The 16,714-nt window shown below is 46.7% G+C and overlaps 1 protein-coding gene across 1 annotated transcript in view; it reads right to left on the bottom strand.

Annotated features, from left to right (window-relative positions):
* The window catches only part of GPR139 (G protein-coupled receptor 139), a 39,189-nt gene extending 25,020 nt beyond the window's left edge, over positions 1-14,169 (bottom strand). Inside the window, exon 1 of the mRNA XM_036079246.2 lies at positions 14,046-14,169. Coding sequence (XP_035935139.1) covers positions 14,046-14,169 — 124 coding nt within the window. The remainder of the gene's footprint in view (positions 1-14,045) is intronic.
* Between the last annotated feature and the right edge of the window lie 2,545 nt (positions 14,170-16,714).

The raw sequence follows: 16,714 nt of genomic DNA, 5'->3' as shown, positions 1-16,714 counted from the left end.
TAGGAAATCCTTGTCAGTCCTAAGAAAAAAACTCTTCTATTTATTAAGCACCTGTCGAGTGCCAGGTACGTTGTCTCATGTATTCCTCTCAACAAGGGGGACACTCTTAGCCTAATTTTACAGATATGGGAATTGACGTTCAGAGATGTTAACTGCACACAGCTGGAAAGTCCAATGGATCTCAAATCCAGGTTTTCACCAACTTCCCTTTTTGCAGGAGAGCATTCAGTGCTCACATTTAGTGTGGTTGGAAAGAGTAGATGAGGCTAAAAGTGTGATAGTATAAATGGATATTGGGTGTGTGTGTGTGTGTGTCTGATATACATAGTCAAATTTGAGGAAGGCAATAACACAGTAAATTTAAAATCCTATAGGAGCAAGGCAGGGAACATAAGTGAGAGAAGCAGGCCAGGTATATATCTATATAAAAATCTGTGCTAGGGGTACAATAGGAAAAGGTGGGGACTGTGGTGAGCTGGATAGCACAAAAGCCATCTAAAGGAGGCTATGGCTACTTGGTTCTAGGCACTTGATGACAGGGAGAGCTCAGTTTTTCTAGCCTTTAAAATTTTCCAAGACTCATGAGAAAACTGAATTTTTATGAGATTGCCTCTGAATGTTAATAGGCGAGGTGCTGCTTTTTAAGAAACTTTCAACAGGCTTCTTTCACATTCTGTGGGGTCTGACTTTCTGGTTGGTTGTCGGCTGTTGACTGGCTATGACCCCCAGTCCAGGCCTCTTCAGGAGGTTATATGAGGGTAGTTGAGAAGGATGTTAACCAGCAGCATGCATTTGACTAGCATTTTGAGGAAAGCATTCAGTACTGACAGTGATTAAGGAAAAAAAAAGGAAAAAAGTCTTCTTACTTCCCAGAGCCATCCTCTTCTGGCTAGAAGGTCTAACTCCGAGGAGATCCAAGAGGCAACCACCATTTTCTTCCCTCTTCCATGAGCTCTCTCTGCCCATTTTCAGGATGTCCTTGGAGTCTCCACCTCCGTCTTTGGGGCATCACTCCCTTCTTCCTGCTGTACCCTGGGTCATTAGAATTGAATGCAGTCACAATGACAGTGTCCCTCTACCGTGCTGGCCAGAACTCAATCCTGTTCATTTGTCAAATGACAGTGCTGAAGGTGACCCTTTTCTTCTTGTCCAGACCCTTGCTTTCTCTCTGTTCAGGGCTCTTGCAACTGACAGCTGGATCATTAGCAGGACTTGCCCACTGCCACAACCAAGATGGTAGCTCTGTTGTGCTGCGGGCGCTTTCCACGGTGCCTGGAGAGCCAGGCACAGACGTCCTTGATGTCTGAGGACGTTGTTAGTTTGCTCATTTCACTTGTCTGACGCCGTTTTACTTGGACACCGAGGTGATGGTGGATGGTAGGAGTAGGACTGGAGAGGCTCTGAACATGACCCTTGACCCACACTCCTACTGTGTGCCAGGCACTGCGTTGGGCACTCTACAGGTATTTCTCACTCTGTCCTACCGGAGCCCAGAGATCGTTCACACTGCAACAGCTGCTGCTTCTTGCGGCTTCCCTCCTAAACCACCTTCCGTCTGTTTTTTCCACAGCAGCCAGAAAGACCTTTGAAAAACTCAGATTAGGTCATGTCAGCTCCTTAAAAGTCTCCCATCTCTTCTTGCAACACTTAGAGTGAACTCCAGATTCCTTACTGTGGACCAGAAGGCCCCCACAGTCCAGCCTGTGTCCACCTCTTCCCCTCATCTCCTGATACTCTCCCTCTTGCTCATTGTACTCCAGCCACACAAGTCTGCCTTCGCTCCAGCTCATTCCCACTTCCGAGCTTTTACCCTTGCACGTCCCTCTGCTGGCATGCCCTTCCCCTGTGCTTCCTGTGGCCAGTTCCTTCCCATCGTTCCAGTTCTCAGTGCAGACATCAGCTCTTTGGAGAGCCCTTTCCTGACCACCCAACTGATGTAGCTTCCTATTGCCTTACCATGCTGTTTTCCTGACAGCATTATTAGTATCTCAAAGAGTGTCGTTTATGCATCTGTTCACTTGTTTACCGCTTGTCTCCCCAGTAGAATGTATACCTGTGCAGGCATTCTTTGTTTTTCCTCCAGTGCCTACATGGGTGCCTGGCATATGAAAGGGGTGCCACATATATGTGCTAAGTGAATAAAGTTGGTGTTATCACCCCCATTCTCGGATGAGGGAACTGAGGCTCCAAGAAAGGTAAATTACCTGCTCATGACCTCACAGCTAGCAGAGTTGCAGTGCTGGGACTGAACCCCCAGATATGCCTAATTCCTAAGTCAGCATTACCTTCCTGATGCCTTCTGGCCAGGACAGGTGGTGTTCTGGAAGGGTCCTGGGTGTGGAGGGCAGACATGATATGGGGACCAGGCTCTGTGAAGGTCAAGAGTGTGGGCCTGTGATTCCTTTAAGGAATGCCCATCCCTACCCTCTTCATGGCATTGCTCCCTCTTGAGTTCTTTCTCCAATCACTGCTCCATTCTGCCACCTTCCAGGAGAGCCGCTGCTTTTTGTTCAAGAGGCAGATGATGGTTCTTGTCAGCAGCTCTGTGGAGCTGAACCATGGTGATGAGGCCAGAAATGCTAAAAGCAGACAGCTGCAGCCAGAACAGAATCACCAGGCCATTCTATACCTTTGACTGTGGGAGGAGTGTGAATGTGTGTGCGTGTGCACATGTGTGTGCGTGTCTACCTGTGGGTGTATGTCTGTGCATGTCTGTTTGTGTCTGTGCATGTGTGTCTGTGCATGTGTGTCTGTGTGTGTGTCTGTGTGTTTGTGCACACGTCTCTGTGTGTATGTGTGTGCATACATCTCTGTATGTCCGTGTGTGCGTGTGTGCACGTGCATGTCTGTGTGTGTGTCTCCCTCTGGGTGTATGTCACACACATGTGCCTGTGTGTGTATGTGCATAAATCTGTGTGTGCACACATCTCTGTGTCTTTGTGTGTGCATACATCTTTGTATGTCCGTGTGTGTGTGTGGTGTGTTGCTGTGTGTGGGTCTGTGGAGAGTCCCTCCTGTGAAGTGATATGGCTGATAGTTTTTGCTGCACTTAGCTGAAAACGGTAAGAAATGTCTTTGGGGGAAAAGCAATTGCCCCAGGTCTTAAACTGCTAAACATTCTGGCAAATGAGGGGGGAAAGAAAAGAAGTTACTGGTGAATACCAGAAGTCAAAAGGAGCCAACACTGTAAAATGTGTTGTCCCAAATCAGGGTTACTTTGTGTGGTTTCTACAAAGCTCTGGCTTCCTGTTTCCTCTGCACCTCATGCCCTGTTCTCCTCCTGTCCTCAGGCTGCCTTTTGGCCTTCCAGACTCACCCTCTTTCTGTTCCGATATGTGGCACCAGTCCCCTCTTGCCTAAGAGTCATTGCAAAGCCTATCCCCCTTGCTTCTTCCTTCCATTCTTTCCTTCCTCAGCCTTCAGGTTCCAGTTGTTCCTCTTGAGGGAGCTTTCCTTGGCTTCCCCATTGGGCAAGTCCCTCCATGAAAAGCTCTCCCATCACCATGTGCCTCTCCTTCATGTTCTTTCACATGTGACTACATTTATTCAGGTTTGTGATCATGCTCATCTTCCCCATGTGTATGCATATGAGCACGCAGACAGGGAGTGGGTCTTTTTAGGCTTGCTTTGAGCCTAGCACAGTGCCTGGTACTTGGTAGTGCCAGGCACATTGATGGATGGATGGATGGATGGATGGGTAAGTGAATCAATAAATGCAGATGCAGTTGTCCAATTGCACTTTCTGGTTTCTTGTCTCATTCTTTTTTTGCCATGGGCAAAATGAAAACGTATTTGGGTTCAGAGTCCCAACTCTCAATGTAGTTCAGCTGGTTATAACCTTTACTCAAGAGAAGCCCAAGTCATTCAGCCTCCACCTGATAGAAAAGCAAAGATCCTGGCTTATCCATACAGAGAAGTTCCCTCACTTTGAATCTCACCAGGATCTAAGGTAACCACATCCTCCCCACACCCCGACCTTTCCTTCCTTACATTTCCCTTGGTGGGGTAGAGATGGCAGGTTTATCTGTATTGCAATGGTCAAAGCACACTGGATTCAGAATCTGAAAGATTTGGGGTCAAGGTCACACCTGATTAGCTGTATAACCTTGGTGGAAATTCCTTGTCCTCTCTAGGGCCTCAGTCTCTGTATTAAGAGCATTGTGCTAGATCAGGGCTCCCCAGATTGTAGTGATTGGCCCACCAGCATTATGATTTTTGCCATATTCTTGTGTTCCCTGTACTATTATTTACTTAATATTTTGTTTTAAAGATTTTGTTTATTTATTTGACAGAGAGAGACACAGTGAGAGAGGGAACACAAGCGGGGGGAGTGGGAGAGGGAGAAGCAGGCTTCCCGCGGAGCAGGGAGCCCGATGTGGGACTCGATCCCAGGACCCTGGGATCATGACCTGAGCCGAAGGCAGACGCTTAACGACTGAGCCACCCAGGCGCCACCTAACATTTTGTTTTAAAGTGATTTGCATTTCCCCCCCTGAATTTATACCTTATATAGTACTGCTGTCCAGGGATGCCTGGGTGGTTCAGTCAGTTAAGCGTCTGCCTTCAGCTTAGGTCATGATCCCAGCGTCCTGGGATCAAGTCCTGCATCGGGCTCCTTGCTCAGTGGGGAGTCTGCTTCTCCCTCTGCCTGCCGTTCCCCCTGCTTGTGCTTGCTTGCTTCCTCTCTGACAAATAAATAAAATCTTTAAAAAAAATTAAAAAATACTGCTGTCCAATATAAATGGAATGTGAGCCACATATGCAATCTCAGTTTTTCTAGCAGCCACATTAAGAAAATAAGAAACAGGTGAAATTAATTTTAACAATATGTTTTATTTAACTGTGTTCATCCAAAATGTAATCAATATAAATTATTAATGAGATGTTTAATTTTTTTTCATACTAAATGTCCAAAGTCTGGCATGTATTTTACATTTTGAGCACATTTCTCTATGGATGCTAAATCTTTCAGTGGAAATCTTCGATCTTTGTTTAGATGTCATAAAATACACAGTTGAAAAGACTAGATTCACATACCCAAATTGTTCCAAGTATACAGTTATTTTCCAATAACTGAATCAAGTATCAAGGCTTAATTGTAAATTAATTGAAATGAAACCAGATAAAAAAAATCAGTTCCCGAGTTGTACTAGTTAAATGTCAAGTGCCCTATAGCCACATGCAGCTGGGGGTTACTCTATTGGGCAGCATGGACATAGAGCAACCCTGAATCACAGACCCACCTCCCTGCTGTAAACAGAAGATAGTCTTAAAAATAAATACAATGACAATACAAGGGTGACATTACATTTTAGCTAGATACTGAGCCCTAGGCCTGATCTGTGTCTGTTATAAAGGGAGATTTAGCACACATGAAAAGGTGTTAAAGATACTAGCACCAAGATGAGACTTTCCCTTTGATAGAATAAGAAGGATTGAGAAAACTGAAAAGGGATTTAATAATGATGTAGCCTTGTGCCACCTAAAATAATCCCACATAAAACAACAGCAACAACCCCCCCCCCCCCCCAGAATCTGGATGATTACTCTGAACTCTGAAATTCCACAGCCTGTTTCTGCTTTATTCCTCCTATCACTTTGCTTCCTCAAGAGACCACTAGCAGTGTGATTTTATAAAAAGGGAGAGTTGGGAAAGTAAGTTCTGGTTTAGACATTGCCATTCCTAGCTCTGCAACTTTGGGTAAAGTCTCAGTTTCCTCTTGTTATAAAATGATGGTGCTTGCTGTCATCATAGAATAGCAGCCATGGAGTGGCAGACACTGGGGACCCTGCTAGCCATGCATTGCTTCATTTTGTCCATATCATATACCCTGTGAAAAAGGCACTGTTATACCCATTCTGCAGAGAGGAACACTGATGCTTAGAGAGGTTCAAGCAACTTGCCAGAGCCCCACCAACAGGAAGTCATGAGGCTGGAATTTGAATCCAGGTCAGTGGGGACCATGAGCCCACATCCTAATCCACCATGCTGTCAGGTTTTAAGGGCTCTTCCATTTACAAAAAAAAAAAAATAATAATAATGGTGGATTTGTGTTCCAGGACATCATTAACATGCAATTTATGGTACTACTTGGAGCTCTTTCTTCCAGTCACGCCAAATCCCTGGTTTCCTGAGTTGGCATGCTTTTTTTATTTAGCCACATATTTATTTGGGTCTCCATCTCCTTTATTTCTTGCTCCTCCCCCTAACATCTTGTTTTTATTCTCCACCCACTGTGACCCCCTTGGCATTTCTTGGTGCTTCTTGAAGTTTTAGCCACTCTGGAGTTTGTGAATTGGCAGCCTGGTGGGCTGTATCAAGCCTGCAGATATGTTTGGTTTGGCTCATGCAGTGCTGGCTCGCATAGTGTTTTTAAAAATTTTTGAATTAGTTGCCAACATTGAAACATTGGGATATTTCACATAAAAATCTGGATTCCTAGATTTTTGGAAGAATTTGGCAACACTGGATTGGCTGGAGAGCTGAGTGGTGGTGGTACTTTCTAACCTCCCCCAGTCCCCACTCCTCCCTATTGTCTGTCATCCCCATCTCTTATGACCTAGCCCAAGTGTCAGTTGTCAGCTGTCATTGTGTGTGGGCTGCCATTCTCTTACGATAAAGCTGGACAGCAGTACCGAGTATCACTGTCAATTTCTAGCTATGTGACTGTGGGTATCTCAACATTCTCGTCTGAAAAATGGGCATGATAACTATACATGCATCAGAGGGTCATTGGGGGAATTAAATGAGTTAGTGCCTGTAAAATGTTTTGAAGCATCCCTAGCACATAGTTAAGTGCAACATAAGCGCTAGTAGTTGTTAAGAGGAAAGTGCAGTGGTTTTGGTACATATGTCTCTATCACTGAGGGAAAATTAGAGAGACCAAAAGAGCCACATGCTTTCAGAAAAACGGCAGGGAAGCATGATTCTTTGGGTAAGTGAAGCATTTCTTTAAAACTGGGCCGCTGTGTGCATTTACACTATCTGACTGCTCCTAGCAGGTATTTGAATTCGAGATACCTGCCCTCCCCTGCCCCCAGCATTTCAGGCACCCTCTGCAGGGCTGGCATTCCCTATCAGCATTGCCCACATAGTTCAGATCACATGGAGGTTCAGTGACAGGGTCTGTGTTCACCTCCCCACCTCGCTTCTGTTCATGGTCCTGGCTGCAGCATGCAGGGCAGTCTTTGCTGGGTGCTTGTCAGACCTTTATCAACTAGCTGAAGAAGGTTTCATGTTCTGGACTGACGGTATTTCTGGAGGTTTCACTGAACCACAGGCAACTCTCTGAGAGGTACAAATTCCTTAGGCTTATGATGGAATTGATTGCTTATTGGATAATTCATTCCTAGTTTTCCAGGGCAAAGAGTTTCATTCCTGGTGGGTGCACTTTGAGTGGAATTGTGCAGTTATGGAAAAGACCTATATATAAAGTTATTTGTGGCTTCAGGGGATTTACAAAGCTTGTTGACATGTCAGACAATAAAAACAATGCTACCTACTATTTATTGAGCTCCCACAATGTTCAAGGGATTGTGAGAAGCCTTTGCATATTTTATTTTGGATTACCATCACAACAATGCAAGGTACGGAAGATTAATAACATTTACTGACCTCTTAACTCTATTTGAGAGCACACCTGTGCCAAGAATGGTGCTACACGTTTTTACAATTTCATTCGATCATCACAACAACCCTATGAGATAGGTATTATTATGATCCCATCTCACTGATGAGTATGAGACACAGAGAAGGTGAGAAATTTGCCCAAGGTCACAGACTAGCAGGTAGGGGAGCTAGAATTCAAACCCAGGCACTTTGACATTAGAGATCCCTTGCTTAACTGCTGAACTTGGCTGACTGCTTTCTTACAAATGAAAACGGAGGCTCAGAAGTGGAGTATCATATCTGAGATCACACAGCAAACAAGGGTAAGACAGAGGATCCAAATCCATGTCCATTCAGTTCCAATGCAGTGCCTTTTATACTCAACCTCAAAAGCAGAAATGACACATGGGATAACTACAGAAATCACGCAGGGGCAAGGACAAAAGCTACTGGTCTGGACCCCAGCCCAAGGCCAGCTCAGCCAGCCTCCAGCATAGCTACTTCATTGGTCTGTGCTTGTTTCCATCTATGGGCCATGTTTCCAACTGAGCTATATAAGCAGAACCCGGCTCCCCCAGGTGTTTGACAGACCCACACAGTGAATTATTGCCAGAGCCAAGCCTGGAATCCAGGGCTCCTCATGCAGTGCTCTTTCTTCCACTGTTATAACAGGGATCCAAGGCCCAATGTGCATAAAGAGGAGCCATACAGGTTACAGAGGACAGTTCAGTGCAGCGTGTAGGGACTTTGACATTAGAGTGCCCATGTGCTTTTGAAAGGGGCAGCCATTAAATAAATTATGGTACAAATATACAATGGAATACTATGCAGCTTCATAAAAGAATGAAAAAGCTTCAATATACCATTATGGATGATTAATATAATAAGTGAAAAAGAGCAAGACGGAGGACAGTGTGTACAATGTGCTCATTTTGAGGAGAGTAAAAAAAAAAAAGAAGAGTTGAAATTCTCTATTCATACTTGCTTGTATATCCACTAAAATACTCTGAAAGAACAAAAAGAAATCAAGATACTGATGAACCAGTTACCTGTGTGGTGGTGATGATGGGATGGATTTGGGAACTGGTGAGTAGGGGAAAGGGATGGTAGGGAGATTTTGCAATGTGTGCCTTTTTATAAGTTTTTGAATAATATGAATGTCATTACTTATATAATGTGCGCACACACACACACACACACATACACACATGCACGCACCACACAAAAGCAGCTGCATAGGAAAGCAGCCTATTCCTCAGCCACAGCCAGCCTTCTGGGAATATGAACCTAATGTTAGTTCTTCTGGTGTTTCAAGGGAACTTGGAAATCTATTTTTTTTAATTCCAATTTTTAGTTTCAAATTGTTCATTGCTAGTATATAGAAATATAATGGGTTATTGGAAATTAACAATGTGTCCTACAAACATGCTGAACTCACTTATTAGTACTTAGGAACTTTTTTTGGTGGAGTATTTGTGATTTTCTCTGAAGGCAATTATATCATCTGTGAATAGAAACAGTTTAATTTCTTCCTTCCAGTCTACCTTTTATTTCTTTTTCTTGCCCAACTAGGACTTCCAGTATGCTGTTGAATCAGAGTAGCAAGAGCAGATATCCTTGCCTTGCTCCAGATCTTAGAGGGAAAACATTGCATCTTTCATCATTAAATGTGATCTTAGCTATAGGTTACTTATTGATGGTTAAAGAAGTTCTCTCTATATTCCTAGTTTGATAAGTTTTTATCATGAATGGATGTTGAATTTTGTCAAATAGTTTTTTTTTTTGCCTCTATTGAGAAGATCATATGGATTTCCTTTTTTAGTTTTTTTTAATATGGTAGATCACACTGATGATTTTCAAATGTTGAACCAGCCTTGGATTCCTGGAATAAACCCAAGTTTGTCTTGGTTTATTATCATTCTTATATATTCCTGAGTTAGATTTGGTAATATTTTGTTGAGGATTTTTTTTGTGTGTGTCTGTGTTCATGGGGAATATTGGTCAGTAGTCTTCTTATAATGTCTGGTTTTGGCATTAGGGTAAAACAGGTGTCATAAAATAAGTTGAGAATTTTTCCTTAATTTTTAAATGATGAAAAAAATGACTTACAGAGTGCTTACTGTGTGGCAGGCAGTGTGTTAAATGAATAACCCACCGAAGACTCACAGCAACTCTGCGAGGTATGTGCCATTATTACCATCATCCCATTTTACAGATGGGAAAGTGAGGCACAGAGTAGTTAAAGTCACTTACCTAAGGTCACATAGCTTATAAGTAGCAAAGCCAGGACTCAGACCCCAGAGGTCTATCGCCAGACCTTATACTCTGAACCTGTTTACTAGATTTTCTTGAAAGATGTTTACAGGTGAATGAGAACACATCTGGAGTGCTCAGTCCATCTTACTGGTCACCATTTTCCCACCCCTGGTTAACAGTAACTGTAACTACTGTGTGTCACAGCACTGACTACTGCCAGGTGACAGACTCATCATCTCCATCTCGCACCAACCCTCACAGGCAGGTATTAACCTGTGCTTTCTTCTAGTTACTGGCTCCCCTTTTGGCAGTTGCAGAAATACTCCTATCAGCTGGGTGGTGTGTGGTTTCAGACTATCATGTTCCTTACCTTGTCTCCTTTAACATCCCTGGTGCCTTTTAGAAAGTAAAATTTGAAAAATATCTTTCAAATCTCAGTTTAATTTTGCGCTGCTCCTTCCTTATCAGCCAGGCTCACCTGTCTTCTCTGCCTCTGTCTTCCCCCCAGGCATCAGGCTCATCTCTTCCTCCTGCACTGCCTTCTGCTTTTCACTGTCTTGTCCTAGTTGGCCCCATCAGTGTCCCCAACTCTACCTTGTTAGCTTGGCTGGCTTATTGTATGCATTTTGAAAGGTTAGAAACATCTTGCTTACTTAAAAGGAAGAGAAAAGAGACAGAGTTTTAGGGATAGCTGGGACACCAATTTTTTCCATTGAGCACATAGCATGAAGGACTGAGGTTAGTTAAAAGAACTTCCTTTTATAATAATGAAGGCAGTATGGTGCAATTGAAAGAGCAGGTGTTTGCACACTGGCTTGACTGTGTGACTATAGACAAGATGCTCCACTTCTCTGAATCTCAGTTTGCTCATCTGTAAAATGGGTTCAGAGACACGTACAGGTCACAGGGATGTGGTGGGGATTAAGTACAATAATCTAAGTATTTAACATACAAAAAGATCCAGTGTGGAGAAGGCATTAATAAGTGCTTTCCTCAGTCCAGACACTGTGCTAAGCCATTTTATATAGACAATCTTATTTAATATATACTATCTGTGTGGGTAAGTAGATACTGCTGTTACCCTAATTTTATAGGTGGGGAAAATTATGGTACAGAAAGTTAAGAGTTCTTAAGTGGCAGATTCTTAAGAGTTCTTAAGTTCTTAAAGAGTTCTTAACTGCCCATACTTCACATTAGGACCCCCTGGGACCCATTCCAGACCAATTAAGTTAGACTGTCTGGGGCCATTCCTAGAGGCAGGGTATTGGACCACATGCTTTTCCTAAGCTCTTCCTTTCAGTCTGGAGACTGAAGGTGGTAAGAAACATCTGTGCTTTCTCCTAGTTAATGGCTCCCCTATTGCCAAACACTGAGCCACTCCCCATCCACCCCTTGGTTCCCACCCATGTTTTCAACCATCCCTGTGAGAATTTGGAAATGGGGTGAGTCCACTGCCAGGAAAAGTGATTCAATTAAAATCTCAGTTTTCAACAATATTACCAAGCCCTGTGGTCTGTTACTTCACACCCAGCATAGCTGTGCATCCCGGTCAGTAGCAGGGTAATGAGGGTTTGCTAATTGCTGGTGGCTGGTGGGGAGGGGGGAAGGGGGAGGGGAATACTGTAGTGAGCTCAGCAGGAGGAGTAAGGCGCTGAGCTAAGTGCTTTTCCTGTGGCTCCCAGCCCCTTCTCTGGCTCACATGCCAAGCAGCCCCCCCTCCTCACAACCAAATCAGCTTCATGATGACCACAACTGCCGCACCACAGCGGTAATCAGTGTGTGGTGCGTCAGGCCCTGAGCTGAGTGCTTAACTTGCACCATCATCTCCATCAACATTTTTATTTCTCACCATCATTCCAGGAGTTATCATTCCAGTTCCAGTTGCTGTCCTAATGCCTATTTTACAGATGTGGAAACAGAGGCATAGAGTCACAGAAGGTCCACATGTTAATACCCAGCTTCATTCTGTAGTCTGCATTCTTAGTTACCTGGGCATACTTGCCTGCCCTTATGGTTCTAAGAGAATGACTTAAGGATTTTACTTTTGAACCACTTTGCAAGCCATTAACAAAACCATTATCAGCCCATGGTCTTCCTGAAAGCCTGGCCTCTTCAGTCATCCTTTTCCAGAATGCTTGGTCCTTCTGCATCTACCACAAACTCTACTTGCGAGCTCCTTGAACTCAGGGACTGTACCTTAGGGATCCCTGAGTCCCTTAGGCACCTCTTTAGCACTTGGCACACAGTAGGTAGCCACAACTCTTAGTACTCATCAGTGCGTTCCAAGTTCTCATCCCGATCCCTCCCTCCTTTAAGTCTCCAAATCCTGGGCTCAGCCTTGATGAGCCTGTGCCTAGCACTGTCTGGCACACAATAGGTGCCAATGCTATGGGTCAGAAAGGCCCTTAGCTGGCATAGGAGTTATGCTGTGGAGAAGTGAGGTACCTTGTCTTCCACCTTGAGGTGTTTGAAGGTCTGATTTGTCCCCTGTTCTGCTCATCTTCATGTTCCTGCTCTGGACCCTTGGAGCCTCCCCTTGTCTTTATGTCTCTGTCCCTTAAAGGGTTTTCAGAAGAAAAGCCTGAGAGAGTGGCTACTTTAGTCAGCAGAGGAGATGGAGGGGTGAAGGTGGAGGGGTCAGACTAATTCTGATGTGAGAGCTGAAGGGAAAAGGGGCCCTGTCACTTTTCTGGTTCAGCAAGTGTCACCAATAACCAACCTTCTCAAAAACTCACTCACCTTAAGAGAGCTCTGGGAGAGGCTCAGGAGGGCTGACAGGGGGAGGTGGGGACTGGACTGAAATCAATTCCTGCTCAAGGTAATTACAGGACATGTGCGCTGCCCCAGCAGGGCGAATCAGAGGTTGAGCGTCTCCCAGGGCAGCCAGAACGATTAGTTAGTAATAAAAACCTCATCACTTGCTGGGAGAGAGGTTCAGTGATTGTAAACTTATGCTTTTCTGTGCCTAACAAAATTTGGGAGGGGGCATGTATTTGAACAACCTTATCAGGGCCCCTGACCACCAAGTTGAATGTTTTGAAAAGGAAATCTCAGCAAGCCTCTCAAATCCAGCTCTCAAGTTCCCAGGATCCTGGGATGCGGAATGACAGGGTGGATGATGCTGTGATTCTAGGCTGTACATGGATTTTTTTCTTTGTGCTTCCTTTTGTCCCTCTCTCATCTCCCTGCAAGTGATCTTTAGGAATCTTTCTGCACACAGACTGTCTCAGGGACTATCTGGAAGAAGGGTTTATCTCAAGCTGGAACCCCAGGAAACCCCTCCTCCTCTCTCACAAATAGCAAGCACCCCCCAGCCCCCAGCAGCTCAGCTCTCTTCAGGAATTCAGCACCAGTCTCAGCCACACTTTGGAGAGGACGTTAAGATGTGGGACCAGCTAGACATCCGCAGCAGTCGTCAGCTGCCCAGGGTGGGTAGATAGGGAAGCAAAGCCAGGGGGCAAGGCATGTCCTCAAGGAGACTGTGACCCCCTGAAGTGGCGGTCTCAGCATTCCGTGCGTGTCTCTGGATCCTTGCCCTGGTCAAGGCATGGTCCCAGAGCCACCCTGACCCTTCTTAGCCTGCCTGGAGACCCGTTCTTTGCTTAGGGGTCACAGGGGCTCATCCCTTGCTCCATCCCAGCGGCCCTAGAGAAAGTGTGCTGGGCATCAGTCTCCTGCTTCACCTGGAATCAGGCGGGGACAGCGGTGGGGCACAGGGGCATAGGTTTCCTCGGGCTGAGGTGGACGTGGGGGGCGACGGGAGAAGTAAAGCCCCCACTAAACCATCTGTTGGCAGGTGCGGTCAGGTCACATACACAGACCCCACTGGGCACCCTCAGGGACGCGGATCCCTTCAGATGCGCATGCAAATACTCGAATCCACGCGCACACTCACACCATGCCCATCAGCTGCCACGCACGCTCGTGACACACACACACACACACACACACACACACACACACACACACACACACACACACACACAGGAGAGTCCCCGCCAGGCCACAGCAACTTCCTTTCCCCCAGTCTGGAAATGTCCGCAGTTGCCCTTAAGGCTTAAACTTTTTCAGAGGGAGCGCGAGGGATCGCAAGGTGAGGATATCGAGGCCTGGGGGCTCTGGGCAGGGTTGCTCCGCACTTGGGGCTCCTGGCTTCCTCCCTCTCCCGCACGCTCCTCACCTGGTAAACCGAGGCACAGCAAGAGACTGTAGTAGACCACGGGCACGAAGCCCAAGCCGCAGACCGAGCCAGGGGACCAAGACAGCGAGCTGTTGGCTACGAGGTGGGCGTGCGTGTGCTCCATGAGCTCGCCCCTCGTTCCCCTAGTCTCCACGCCCAGCCTGCCAGCCCCGCTCTGGACGCCGGCTCGGTGGTGGCAGCGGCGGAGGCAGCAGCTGGAGCAGCAGCGCCTCTCTTCCCGCTGGACTTGCTTCTACCCTTGGCCGTGGTCCCCTCTGCTCGCTCCGCACCTGCCTGCCTGGAGTCCTGGCACGGCCCTCGCGTAGGGCACAGGGCGCTGGGTGCAGGGACTCGGGAGGGGCTCCCAGAGCCGGTTAGTGCACCTCCCACCTCGGACCTGCTCGGCTCCCGCCTCGGAGACGGGAAGCTGGGACGCTGCTCCCCGCAGCCAATCAGCAACTGCCTGGACGCGGATGATGGGAGGGTGTGTGTGTGTGTGTGTGTGTGTGTATGTATGCATGGGAGGAGGGGGGTCCCAGCTGCTTCTTACAGCTCCAGTTTCAGGAGAGGAGAGGAGTGAGACCTGGGAACCCCAGAGGAAGACCCAGGTGGGAATTGGCTACCCCTTCTCCACCCAGTGCGGGAGGGGCGTGGTGTGGGTGGGACCTGCTTCTCCCGCAGCGGCTCCATACTCCTCCAACGTGTCCTCAGTTTGCCTTTCTCAACTCACCTCCTAGCCACTTCTCTTCCTCCTTGCCAGTGCTCCGAGTCCATCTCCATATAGAGGATTCTCCACCTAGTACATGGGGGGAAGAGGAAGCTGTCGGAGCGAGGATGCTCAAGGGTCGTCGGTTCTCCCGGGCCAGAGGAGCTGCGCCTGAAAGGAAGTGTACATGCGTCTCAGTGCGTGTGTTGATTCTGGGGAAGGCCAGAGGTGGACTGTCCCTGAATGGAGTGCCTTTGAAGGGGTTGCAGGCTGGCTAAGAGAAGCCCGCCACACTGAGACCTTCTGTCAGGAATAAGGATGTTGCAACCATTCACACACACACTCCCCCACGCTCACACAAAGACACACAATACCCAGTCATGTGGGCTCACTCAGGAGGGCAGCGGAGGCCCTCTCATCTCTCACCCAGGCATGTGAAAACACAGGAGCACCCTTATCAACATGCACAAAGACCACACTCACATGACATCCCAGACACACACAAACCCATGTGGGCATCATTTAGGGGTGGTCTAGTTTGAGAGTTGTGTGAAGTATAGGAGAGGTCAGCAGGTGGGACCTAGGCAATCTTGGAGAGTTGGGGTGAATAGGCACCCCCCTTTTTCCTCAGTGTAGGAGGGTGGAGAGTTCCTAGTGCAGCTCTTCTAGAGGCCACAACAGATTTGGGTAGGGAGAGAAATCTGGGGCTCAAGACAGCATGTGTGAGAATTAGATTCTGTAAAAATATGGAGGAGAGGCATTTCCAGGGGCTGGCTGTAGCTGCTGCCAATCAATGCAAGAGCATGTGATAGCTCAGAGAATCCCAGGACCCCTCTCTGTTCTGCCCCCGGCCCCCCTACACCCATTCCTGGGGAGAAAGAACTGGATGGGCTTTCCCCAGCCTCTTTCAGGTCTCCTAAGATGGAGGAGATCCCTGCTTTTCATGCTCAACAAGGGGCATGTGTCCATTCCCCATCATTGTTAGGGGCTCCCCAAGGCAGGCATTGGGGGTGGGGGTGGTAGCAAACTCCAACGCAGCCAGGGCCAGGCAGTCTGCATAAGGGAGGGATCTGCTGAGTCTAGCTGGGTCTGTGGTGAACAGAGAGGCTTGTGCCCCCCAAATGGACAGATTATTACAAAGAGTCATGTGGGCCTAGCGAGCACAGGTCTGATATTCCAAGCCAAGTTGGATATTGAAATTTTGTTGTGAACTCTCTCATTTAAATGTGACTACCCCGAACAAAAACAAAACAAAAACTCCACTGTGTTGATAAATAAAGCAGTATCATTGCAGAGGTTCAATAAATAATGGTTCAAAACCCTATAGATTAGATTTGTCTGCAGGCAACCAAACTGAGATGAGAAGCGGGGGCTAAGAGGGGGAGTGTATGTGGTTTGACTAAGCTCCCCAATCTATTCAGGGACCTCTCAACATTGTGAATCAAGGATAATGCCTCAGGGCTTTTGCACTGGCTATTCCCTCTGTCTGGAGTGCTCTTGCTCCGGAAAGCCGTATTAACCCGCCTCTTCACCTTCTTCAAGTCTTTCCCAAACAATCCTGTTTAAAATTGAAATCTCCACTACTACCCTACAAAATGCTTATTTCCTCTGCCCTTCTCCTGCTTAACTTTTCTCCATAGTGCTCAGCACCATGGTCATACCGTATACAGTCTATTTAATTAGTTTATTTATCTGTTTCCCCTCTTAGAGAGGCAGGGCCTTTTGTCTGTTTTGTTCACAGTTGCATCACCAGCTTCTGTACTGTGCCTGCATATTCCAGACTCTCAATAAACATTGAAAGAATGGAAGGCCCCAGCACCCACTGACCTAAGACATGTAGGGCAAGGGGAGATGAGTTTATCTTTGCTTGTCTTTGCAGACCAGAGTGTCAGAATGTGGGTGGCTGTGAGGGTTGGGGGGCATAGTCTTAGATTTAGCATGTAATTATCATGTCTGACTAGCC

The sequence above is a fragment of the Halichoerus grypus genome, chromosome 6 (assembly GCF_964656455.1).
Source record: "Halichoerus grypus chromosome 6, mHalGry1.hap1.1, whole genome shotgun sequence".
In the NCBI taxonomy this organism is placed as follows: Eukaryota; Metazoa; Chordata; class Mammalia; order Carnivora; family Phocidae; genus Halichoerus; species Halichoerus grypus.
The sequence above is the reverse complement of the archived record's forward strand: the minus strand, read 5'-3'. Positions and strand labels throughout refer to the sequence as shown.